Source organism: Neofelis nebulosa, chromosome 9 (assembly GCF_028018385.1).
Source record: "Neofelis nebulosa isolate mNeoNeb1 chromosome 9, mNeoNeb1.pri, whole genome shotgun sequence".
Classification (NCBI taxonomy): domain Eukaryota; kingdom Metazoa; phylum Chordata; class Mammalia; order Carnivora; family Felidae; genus Neofelis; species Neofelis nebulosa.
The window spans coordinates 119,209,503-119,221,657 of record NC_080790.1 but is presented as its reverse complement, the minus strand read 5'-3'; the positions used below and the strand labels follow the sequence as shown (position 1 = coordinate 119,221,657).

The 12,155-nt window shown below is 37.9% G+C and overlaps 2 protein-coding genes across 6 annotated transcripts in view; one reads left to right on the top strand and one right to left on the bottom strand.

The window, feature by feature from the left end:
* Window positions 1–12,155, bottom strand: part of MANBAL (mannosidase beta like) — a 298,459-nt gene that overhangs the window by 227,145 nt on the left and 59,159 nt on the right. The gene's annotated exons all lie outside the window — the stretch shown is intronic.
* Window positions 1–12,155, top strand: part of RBL1 (RB transcriptional corepressor like 1) — a 66,502-nt gene that overhangs the window by 30,908 nt on the left and 23,439 nt on the right. For 4 of the 5 annotated variants that reach the window (XM_058685529.1, XM_058685528.1, XM_058685531.1 and 1 more), the window contains 3 exons: window positions 1,153–1,300; window positions 7,928–8,194; window positions 9,008–9,219. In XM_058685529.1, coding sequence (XP_058541512.1) covers window positions 1,153–1,300; window positions 7,928–8,194; window positions 9,008–9,219 — 627 coding nt within the window. The remainder of the gene's footprint in view (window positions 1–1,152; window positions 1,301–7,927; window positions 8,195–9,007; window positions 9,220–12,155) is intronic. The other variant, XM_058685530.1, reaches the window with a different exon arrangement.

Here is a 12,155-nt window from a genome sequence, read left to right as displayed (position 1 = left end):
AATTTAAAAAATCAGAAATTTGTGCCTAATACACACAAGCCACACATTTCAGTTTAGTATCATGTGAGAAACTGAGTTTTTTCTCCTTTACCTCTGTGTTGCTCTTTCATAACTCTTGTCTTTTCATCTTTCTTTGCTTTTCTGTGTCTTATACTTCATGAAACCTGGTGAATTTTTCCCTAATTCCACACTACTGGAAGGACTATCCAAGACCAGGAAGAACTGAAAAGAAAATGATTTCTTGAAATCTCTCTTCCATGTATCTTTGGTTTTTTGCAACAAACTGTGATTAACTGTGTAATCTTTAGTATTCATCAATACTTCCATTGTAGAATCTCTTGGGAAAGTGAAAAAAGGCAATGAACTTGAAGAAAGAGGATTTGGGTTGAAACCCTTGCTCTGTTACTTAATAGTAGTTGTCCTTGGGGCACCTGGGTGGCTTAGTTGGTTAAGTGCCTGACTCGTAGTTTCAGCTCAGGTCATGATCTCATGGTTCATGAGATTGAGCCCCACGTCAGGCTCTGCACTGAAAGCACAGTGTCTGCTTGGGATTCTCTCTTTCCCTCTCTCTCTGTCCCTCCTCCACTCCTGTTTTCTCTCTCACTCTCTCTCCCTCAAAATAAATAAAAAATAAACTTTAGTGGTGCCTGTGGTGGCCCAGTTGGTTAAGCATCCAACTCTTGATTTCAGCTCAGGTCATGATCTCACGGTTCATGAGTTCAAGCCCAGCACTGGGCTCTGTGCTGACAGCGTGGAGCTTGTTTGAGATTCTCTCTTTCTCTCTCCCTCTCTCTGCCCCCTACCAAAATAAATAAACATTTAAAAAAATATAAACTTAAAAAATAGTAATTGCCCTCAGGCAAATTTCATATTTTAAGCCTGTATTTTGTCATCCTTAAGTGGAAATAGATGGTGCCTACCTCATCAGTTTACTTCTAGAAGTGGTCAATAAACTTAAGGAGATAAATTATAAAATTAAGTGAGATATGTGTAACAACACAAACTATTGAGCACTTTATGCAAGTTCTATTTTGTGAAGAAGAAAGAAGGGAAATAAAACAGTTGAAGAAGACTTTTTTCTCATTTTTCTGTTATAAGTTTTCATCAGTAGGTTTATCTATATGTAAAGCAAGAGGTTTTTATTTTTTACAGGTTATATTCCCAAATAACTTTGAAACAGGAAATGGGGGAAATGTACAGGGACACCTTCCTATGATGCCGATGTCTCCTCTAATGCATCCAAGGGTCAAAGAAGTTCGGACTGACAGTGGGAGTCTTCGAAGGGGTAGGTTCAACACAGGTAAAACAAAAAAATAACAAAGATAATTTTCTCGAAATTTCAAGTCTTGCTAATATATTATTATGAAATCTAATTTTTTCATCAAGATTGAAAAAGGGGCTTATGGGGGCGCCTGGGTGGCTTGGTCAGTTAAGCGTCCGACTTCGGCTCAGGTCATGATCTCACGGTCCATGAGTTCGAGCCCCGTGTCGGGCTCTGTGCTGACAGCTCAGAGCCTGGAACCTGTTTCAGATTCTGTGTCTCCCTCTCTCTCTCTGCTCCTCCCCTGTTTATGCTCTGTCTCTCTCTGTCTCAAAAATAAATAAACGTTAAAAAAAATTTAAAAAAAAAAAAGGGGGCTTATGAAAAAGAATTTTTAAATTTAAAAGATAAACAGGGGCTGGGACACCTGGCTGGCTCAGTCAATAGAACATGGGACTCTTAAACTTGGGTCATGGGTTTAAACTTACACCCACATTGGGTGTGAAGCCTACTTAAAAGTAAAAATAAAACAAAATGTAAAAGGAGGCTTATGCTAACACCCTTTTGTGGCTTGTTGTATAGTTTTTCATATCAAAGTAATAAGATTTTCACTCTGTTTTTTAATATTTTTTTACTTCAATGTCAGTTGTTGTTGAAATAGTATTTTAGCCTTTTAATAAACACACTTTTCCTAATGCTAACAGAAAACTGTAAATAAGCAAAATACCTACTTTTCAAATGTGATGAAAGTTATATTCTTTCTCTATGTATGTCTTTATAGAAAGAAAAGTATTTGAAGCAGAGCAAAAAACTCTTTGGGATGCTTAAGTTCATCTAAGAAATAACTTATCCATACTCTCTTAAAATAGTTCATATGAACCTTACGGGAAGATTTTTAGTTCATTCGTCCTTATTTTCTCTTATGATGTGTGCATCTGATGTGTGCATCCTCTGGATTATATGAATTTTTTCTTGAATTTTTTAATCAGTTAAAATCTTTTGATCACATATCCCTGAACAAACTTCAGATGAATAAGTACTCGGGCTTCACATGGCTCTTGATCCAACTTGAACTATAATTTTGTGTATGTGTGTGCAGGCACACATATAGTCTTTGCTTTACATGTAGTCCAAGATGATAAAAATGTGCATGCAAAACAGTCTTCATAAGCAGTGAGAATGATTAGGATTGTTTAATGACCTTTAAAAATCTTGTCAGGAGACAGGGGTGCCTGGGTGGCTCAGTCGGTTGAGCGTCTGACTTCGGCTCAGGTCATGATCTCTCGGTCTGTGACCGAGCCCAGCATCGAGCCCTGTGCTGACAGCTCAGAGCCTGGAGCCTGCTTCGGATTCTGTGTCTCCCTCTCGCTCTGCCCCTTCCCTGCTCATGCTCTGTCTCTCACTCACTCTCTCTCTCTCTCTCTCTCTCTCTCTCTCTCTCTCTCTCTCTCTCTCTGTCAAAAATAAATAAACATTAAAAAAATTTTTTTGGGGGGCGCCTGGGTGGCTCAGTCGCTTAAGCGGCCGACTTCGGCTCAGGCCATGATCTCACGGTCCGTGAGTTCAAGCCCCGCGTCAGGCTCTGTGCTGACAGCTCAGAGCCTGGAGCCTGTTTTAGATTCTGTGTCTCCCTCTCTCTGACCCTCCCCCGTTCATGCTCTGTCTCTCTCTGTCTCAAAAATAAATTAAAAAAAAAAAAAAAATTTTTTTTTTTTTAAATCTTTTCCAGAGGCACCTAGGTGGCTCAGTCCATTAAGCAGCCAACTCTTAATTTAGGCTCAGGTCATGATCTCATGGTTTGAGCGCTGTGTCCAGCTCCACACTGGCAGCATGGAGCCTGCTTGGGATTCTCTCTCTTTCTCTGCCCTTTCCCTGCTTGCTCATGCTCTCTCTCTCTCAAAATAAATAAGCTTTTTAAAAATATATAAATAAAAGCCTTTGAAAAGGAAAAAAATCTTGTCAAAACTTGTATTTATCTATTTGTTTCATCAAAACTTTTAAAAATGATCAGTCATTAGGGGCGCCTGGCTGGCTCTCAGTAGAGCATGTGACTCTTGATCTCAGGGGCATAAGTTTGAGCACCACATTGGGTGTAGAGATTACTTTAAAAAAGTGATAATTTAAAAAAAAGCTATGAGTCCTTAATGTTTAGCAAAATGAAAGATAATAAAAGTATTTACATAATACAGTATAAAGCACTGGAAACATTGAGAATGGAAGTGGTTTGTTTTTCATCTTTTTGGTTTTTTTTTTTTTCAAGATTTTATTTTTAAGTAATCTCTATACCCAACACGGAACTCAAACCCACAACCCCATGATCAAGAGTCACACACTCCACTGACTGAGCCAGCCAGGTGCCCTAAAAGTGGTTTGGTTTTCTTGTTGGTGGTTTTTTTTTTTTTTTCCAAACTTACAAAGAATAGTTTAAACAGTGCTTGCCACCTCCTTCTCCTGTAATTTATGCTGGTGAATGTGCATCTTTTCTGTGCCTTGGTGAACTGTCATGTTCCTTTCTAAATTTGGATCAGCTTTCAACATTTTATACTTTGTGTGTTTTTTTTTTTTTTTTAATTTTTTTTTTTTTTTTTTTTTTATTTATTTATTTTTGGGACAGAGAGAGGCAGAGCATGAACGGGGGAGGGGCAGAGAGAGAGGGAGACACAGAATCGGAAACAGGCTCCAGGCTCCGAGCCATCAGCCCAGAGCCTGACGCGGGGCTCGAACTCACGGACCGCGAGATCGTGACCTGGCTGAAGTCGGACGCTTAACCAACTGCGCCACCCAGGCACCCTACTTTGTGTGTTTAATTCTTTGAAATATCTCTGAGAGTTCCTCAAATGTGAAGTTTTTGCCATCATCACTTTCTGTTGGATATCTTCATCCTTTTAATCTCAACAACTTTCTTCAATTATGTCAACGAATTTCACTTTCAGGAAGTTCTTCAGGCTGTGTATCTAATCTCTTGAACAGTGTCAGAGTCAGTATTCCCAGAGTCAGTTGTTCCTTCTGTAACTTTACTGACGTTCTAAATTAATTTCAGTTTCAGCATTATCACTTTCATTTCTTTGTTGCAATTTTTTTTTAAGGTTTCTTTTTTTTTTTTCTTTGATGTTTATTTATTTTGAGAGAGAGAGCACAAGCTGGGGAGAGGGGCAGAGAGAGAGAGAATGAGAATCTCAAGCAGGCTTCATGCTCAGCACAGAGCCTGATGTGGAGCTTGATGCCACGAACGTGAGATCATGACCTGAGCTGAAATCAGAGTCAGACATTTAACAGACTGAGCCACCCCAACACCCCCGTACTTTTTTTTTTTTTTGATGATTCCCCTCATGTGTCTGTTTTTATAAAATGTCACATAGGGTTTTTCACTGGAGACAAAGAAACAACATAACTGTATGCTTTCCTGTGCTCATGAATTGAATAGCAGATGTGCCCTGACCAATCAGTGACAGACTTTGAAAGAATTAACATGATTAGTTACTGATCATGATTCACATCTATTAGTTATATAATGATTTGTAAACTAAAGTTTGTTTATGCAGTTATAGTTAGTACATCATGGAAACTGAAATTTGAACCATTTTGTTAGGCTGTTATTTTAACTAAACTATGGTAACTTAAATTCTTGCATATTGGAACTGAACAAAGTATGAACAGTTTGTGTGAGAATGTGTGCATATGTGTATGTATCCTTGACTGTAATATATATATGTATATGTATGCATACATATTTATATTTTATATGTGTGTGTGTGTTTACAGCCTAGCTAGACATCTCAGAACTAAGATCATGAATAATGGTCACCCAAATATGATTCTCTCCAGATGGTGGTGTTTTGAGTGGATGTTACTTTCTATATTACAGTTTTTTGGTATTCTAAGAATTTTCTTTCGGTGAGCTCTTTTGTTCATTGGGTTATAATTCACATACCATAAAATTCACCCTTTTAACATGTACAGTTAAGTAGTTTTTAGTATATTCATAAGACTCTACAATTCTCACCATTATCTAATTCCAGAACAGTTTCATCAGCCCAGAAAAGAGACCCCATATTCAATAGCAGTCACTGTCCAGTTCCCCCACCCAATCCCCTGGAACTACCATCTGCTTTTTGTCTCTATAGATTTGCCTGTTCTAGAATTTTATATAAATAGAATCATATAATATGTGGCCTTAGTGCTTGGCTTCTTTCATGTAGCATGTTTTCAAGATCTATTTATATTTCAGCATATATCAGCTCTTCATCTTTATGACTGAATAATATTTCATTGTGTGGATATGCTATATATTGTTTGTTCATTCGTTAGTTGATGGACATTTGGATTATTTCCACTTGTTGGCCATTATGAATAATGCTGCTGTGAACATATAGGGCATATATTATTTTTATAAGTAGAAGAAAAAAGTATTTTCTCATAGGGGTTCAGGCAAGAGAATCAAATAATGGAAAAACCTTAGAAAACAATATTGAGCCTTGACTCTAGGAAGAAAAAAACATAATATTAATTTCTGTATTTATTAAATGTAAAGAGTTGTTCACTGTATCTTTTCCACTTCTGTGCTAAGAAAAGATAATTTGAAGGGGTTTGCAGCTAACCTCATGGCTATAATATGAATCCTCTCTTGAAATGTCAGCTTTAGGAGCACCTGGATTGCTCAGTTGGTTCAGCGTCCGACTTCAGCTCAAGTCATGATCTTGCGGTTTGTGAGTTTGAGCCCTGTGTCAGGCTCTGTGCTGACAGCTTGGAGCCTGGAGCCTTTTTCGGATTCTGTGTCTCTCATTCTCTCTGCTCCTCTCCACTCACACTCCGTCTCTCTCTCTCTCTCTCAAAAATAAACTTCAAAAAAAATTGTTTGAAATGTCGGCTTAAACATTCCTAGTCAGATTCAAGGGCTGTGTTGGATTTCTTATGTATAAAGGATCCAGGTACACTCCTATTAAGTGATCACGGGAGTTACCACAGAACTTTCTATCTGCCACTGAGGTTGGGAAATCAGAGCTGTTTTCATAAGCCCCAGAAATGCAGAGATTTTTATTAAGACATAACTGTTTCTCCTCTCACCTTATTAATACAGAGAGCTGTCAAATCATTTCCAGAAGTTATTTTTATACCTTGTAAACATGTTTAATAAGTCATCTCTACACCCACCATGGGGCTCGAACTCACGAGCCTGAGATCAAGAGCCACATGTGCCACTGATGAGCCAGCCAAGTGCCCTGAAATGCTTTCACTTTAAACAGCACATTATAGGCAGGACATCTGAGTGGCTCCGTTGGTTAAGCATCCAGCTTCAGCTCAGGTCATTCATGATCTCAGTTTGTGGGGTTTAAGCCCACATTGAGCTCTGCACTGTCAGTGCTTGCGATTCTGTCTGCCCCTCCCCGACTCCCGCTTTCTCTCTCTCAAAATAAATAAATACACTTAAAAAAAAAAAAAAGCATACCATAGGAGTGTCTGGCTCAGTCAGTGGTGTGTGTAGCTCTTGATCTTGGGTTGTGAGTTTGAGCCCCACAATGGGTATAGAGATTACTTAAAAAAAAAAAAAAAAAACTTTTAAAATAAAAAATACGAGCGCCTGGGTGGTTCAGTTAAGCGTCTGACTTTGGCTCAGGTCATGATCTCACAGTTTGTGAGTTCGAGCCCCATGTCGGGCTCTGTGCTGACAGCTCAGAGCCTAGAGTCTGCTTTGCATCTGTGTCTCCCTCTCTCTCTGCCTCTCCTCCAGTAATGCTGTGTCCCTCTCTCAAAAATAAACATTAAAAAATAAATAGATAAAAATAAAAAGTATATTATATACCTGTAAAGAATCAGTGGGTCAGGGAAAGTGGGGAAGCATTGTGGAAAAAGATGTAGGGTTTTTAGGGGCTAGGAGAACCTTTACACACTTGGTATATAGGGAAAGCCACTCCTATGGAAGGATAGCGTTGAAAACTAAATATAATCTATAATCTTTTAATCAACACACTACTGCCAACCCTCAGATTAAGGCAAGTTAAACAGAGTCTTATCACCTTTGCTCATCTTTATCTTCTCGTGAGCTTATAAAAGATGATTCTGTACCTACTAAATCAGAAAGCCATAGGGGCACCCGGGTGGCTCAGTAGGTCAAGAGTCCAACTCTTGATCTCAGCCCAGGTCTTGACCACAGCGTTGTGAGTTCAAGCCCCATGTTGGGCTCCATGTTGGGCGTGGAGCCTACTTAAACAAAAGAAAAAGCCGAAGCTACTGCCTTAAGCTGCTTGAAGTATGGGTGTGTAGGAGGGGGCAAAACTGTGAACCAAATCACTGATTTTTCCTTCTCAGATGTTATTTACTAGATAAGATTGGGAGACAGAAGCTAATTAGACTGCTCAAATTTAGTGGTCACCTCATTCTACCTCTCAGCTTCTATTTTACCCTTAATATTTTGCTCCTTTAATAGTAGGCAGAGGTTCAAGAAACCAGGAAGATGAGCTATCATAATTTTCACATGTAGTAACTTTTTCATACCTCTTTTGTTATACTCTATATTCTGCGAAGATAGAAGCCATGTTATTTACTGCTGAATACCTATTGCTTAGCATATAGTAACTCAGTATCTATTTTTTGAGTGAATGAGTGAACCTGATTTATTAGTTTAGAATACATATCAAACTATTTTAAATTTATTTTTCTCTCTATTAGATATGCAACCGTTGTCTCCAATTTCTGTCCATGAACGCTACAGTTCTCCTACTGCAGGGAGTGCTAAGAGAAGACTTTTTGGGGAAGATCCCCCAAAAGAAATACTTATGGACAGGATCATAACAGAAGGAACAAAATTGAAAATTGCTCCTTCTTCAAGCATTACTGCTGAAAATCTATCAATTCCACCTGGGCAAAGTCTTCTAACTATGGCCACAGCCATAGTCACAGGGACAACGGGACATAAAGTTACAATCCCATTGCACGGTAACATTTTAATGTATTTATTTTATTTTTTTTCTGAGTTGGTTAGTAATTTAAGAAATGTCTTGCTGGGTTGAATCACATGGCCTTTTTGATCCAGTTTTTTTTTTTTTTAACCTATACCATTTTTTTAATTTATTATTTTAGAGCAGTTTTGGGTTCACAGCAAAATTGAGTAAAAGGTATAGAGATTTCCCATATACCCACTGCCCACACACACACAGACCTCATCACCATCAATATACCAAAGAATGGTGTATTTCTTACAACTGATGAACCTACATTGACACATCATTATGACCCAAGTCCATAATTTACATAAAAGTACACTGTTGATGTACACTTCTATAGATTTTGATGAAAGTCTGATAACATATATCTACCATTATAGTATTATACAGAATAGTTTTACTGCCTTAAAAATCTTATGTATTCCACCTTTTTTTTTGTTTTGAACTTATACTGGTTTTTGAATTTTCATACTTTCATGAATTTACCACCCTTTTCATTGGACTTATTTTCTTATCTGAGCTTTACAAATGAGCGTGTTAAGCAAAAATCTTTTTTCTTAATTACAAACATCTCCTTAAGAGTTCAAAAGAAAACATTGTTTCAGAGCAGAAATAGAAAACAAGAGTGTTATAACCTAGAATTACAATTTTTGTAGCTTTCCTCTTTTCTAATCTATTCCTGTGTTTGGATAGCTAGGTAGATAGGTAGGTAGGTAGGTAGGTAGGTAGGTAGGTAGATAATTGACAGTTTTTCTGGACCACATGCAACTTATTTCTAAAATAGAATTCTTGCTTATACATTTAGGTATTGCAAATGATGCTGGAGAGATCACACTGATACCAGTTTCCATGAACACAACTCAGGAGTCCAAAGTCGAGAGTCCTGTGTCACTTACTGCTCAGTCATTAATTGGTGCTTCTCCAAAACAGAACCATCTGACTAAAGGACAAGAGGCACATACAGCTGGAATAAGCAAACCAAAGAGAACTGGGTCTTTAGCACTGTTTTATAGAAAGGTATGTGATTTTATGACATCTAGAAAGATCTCATTTGACGCACCCGCCTGGCTCAGTTGGTAGAGTATGCAACTCTTGATCTCAGGGTTGTAAGTTTGAGCCCCACATTGGGTATTGGGTGTAGAGATTAGTTAAAATATTTAAGGAGCACCTGGGTGGCTTAGTTGTGGCATCCAATTCTTGATTTCACCTCAGGTCAAGATCTCGCACTTGGTGAGATTCGGTGTCCCGTCAGGCTCTGCACTGGCAGCATGCAGCCATCTTGGGGTTCTCTCCTTTCCTCTCTCTCTGCCTGCCTCTCTCTCTCTCTCTCTCTCTCTCTCTCTCTCTCTCTCTCTCAAAATAAATAAATAAACTTCAAAAATAAATATTTTTAAAAATTAAAAAATGAAAATAAAATGTCATTCAATCAATGCAAGAAAGATTAACAGCAATTTTAGCCTTCTTTTTTGGGTGTGTGGTAAAATGGACATAAAATCTACCATCTTAACCATCTTTAAGTGTATATTAAGTACAAAAGTGTCGGGGGGCCTGGGTGGCTCACTCAGTTAAGCGTTCAACTTCGACTCAGGTCATGATCTCACGGTTCGTGCGTTTGAGCCCTGCATCGGGCTCTGTGCTGACAGCTCAGAGCCTGGAGTCTGCTTCAGATTCTGTGTCTCCCTCTCTCTGTGCCCCTCCCCTGCTCACGCTTTGTCTCTTTGTCTCTCAAAAATATTAAATAAGCATTTAAAAAAATTAAAAGTACAAAAATGTCATTAAGTACAAAATTGTCATTGAGTACATTCATATTGTCGAGGAACTTTCACCACTATCCATCTCCAGAACTTTTTCATCTTCCTAAACTGAAACTCTGTCCCAAACAATTACAATAATTCACCATTTCTCTCCCCACCACTGGCTCCTAGTAACCACCATCCTACTATGAATTTGACTATTCAAGGTACCTTATATAAGTGGAATCATACAATATTTGTCCTTTTGTGACAGGTTTATTTCACTTAGCGTAAGTCTTCAAGATTATCCATGTTGTAGCATCATTCAGAATTTCCTTCCTTTTTAAAAATTTTTTTAAGTTTACTTATTTTGAGGGAGAGAATCCCAAGCAGGCAAGCTCCATGCTGTCAGCACAGAGCCTGACGCAGGGCTTGAACTCATGAACCATAAAATCATGACTGAGCCAAAGTCAAGAGTCAAACACTTAACTGACTAAACCATCCAGGTACTCCTGTAGTAAGTTTTGAAATAGGAAATGTGAAACCTCCAACTTTTTCTTCTTTTTCAAGATTATTTTGGCTATTCAGAGTCACTTGAGATTCCATATGAATTTTAGCATGGATTTTTCTTTTTCTTTTTAGAATGGATTTTTCTATTTCGGCAAAAAACATCTTGGGGATTTTTTTTTTTTAAGTAGGTTCTATGCCCATCATGGAGCCCAGCACAGAGCTTGAACTCACGACCCTGAGATAAAGACCTGAGCTGAGATCAAGAGTTGGATGCTTAACCAACTGAGACACCCAAGCACCCCATCATGGGGATTTTGATAAGGATTGCATTGAATCTGTAGATTGTTTTGACTGGTATTGACATCTTAACATTATTAAATTTTCAGTCCAGGGGTACCTGGGTGGCTCAATTGGTTGAGTGTCCAACTTTGTCTCAGGTCATGATCTTGTGGTTCATGGGTTTGAGCACCGTGTCAGGCTTACTGCTATCAGCATGGAGTCCACTTTGGATCCTCTGTCCCACCCCCCCCTTCATCCCCCCACCTCTCAAAACTAAGTAAACATTTAAAAAAAAAAGTCTTCCAGTCCATGAACATGGGGTGTCTTTCCATTTATTTGTGTTTTGAGCTTTTTGTTTTGCTTTTTTGTTTTTTAGTTAACATGCAGTGTTTTATTATTTGCACTTTCTTTAATTTCTTTCAGCAGTATTTTGCAGTTTTCAGTATACACTTTTATATACTTGGTTAAGTTGATACCTAAGTATTTTATTCTTTTTCAGGCTATTGTAAATGAAATCATTTTCTTTATTTTTGGATTATTCATTGTTGGTAGTATAAGAATGAAAGAGATTTTTGTGTGATTTTGTATCCTGCAACTTCGTGGAGTTCATTTATTATTTCTCACGTTTTTTAAGGACTTTTTAGAGTTTTCCAGTATTCTACACGTGTAAACTACACACAGAGGTGATTTTACTTCTTTGCCAGTTTGGATGCCTTATATTTCTTTTTCTTGCCTAATTGCTCTGGCTAGAATTTCTAGTACTATGTTGAAAAGTGCTGAAATTGGGCATCCTTGTCATGTTCCTAATCTTAGGGGAAAAGCTTTCTTCTTTTCTTTGTTTTACTTTTGAGTATGTTAGCTATGGATTTTTCATATATGGCATTTATCATGTTGAGGTAGTTTTATTCTATTCTTAGTTCATCGAGTGTTTTTATGGGGAAAAAAGGGGGGGGCTTTGGGTGGCTTAGTCAATTGAGCATCTGACACTTGATTTCGGCTCAGGTCATGATCACAGGGTCACGGGATTGAGGCCCAACATCAGGCTCTGCCATAAGCATGGAGCCTGATTAAGTTTATCTCTCTCTCTTTCTCTCTCTCTCTCTCTCCCTCTGCCTCCTCCCCAGCTCACACTCTCACTGTGTAAAATAAAAATTTTTAAAAATTAGAAAATAAAATTTAAAAAGAAAAAAGCATTTTGGATTTTGTCAGTTGCTTTTTCTGCATCAATTGAGATAATCATATTTTTCCTTTATTCTGTTAATGTAGTATATTACTCTAATTGGTTTTTCTATGTTAAACTATCCTTCCATCCCAAGAATAAATCATAATTTGATCACACTGTAAAATCCTTTTAGGGTATGCTGTTGTGTTCAGTTTACTGGTACTTTGTTGAGGGTTTTTTTTTATCAATATTCATGAGATATTGGTCTA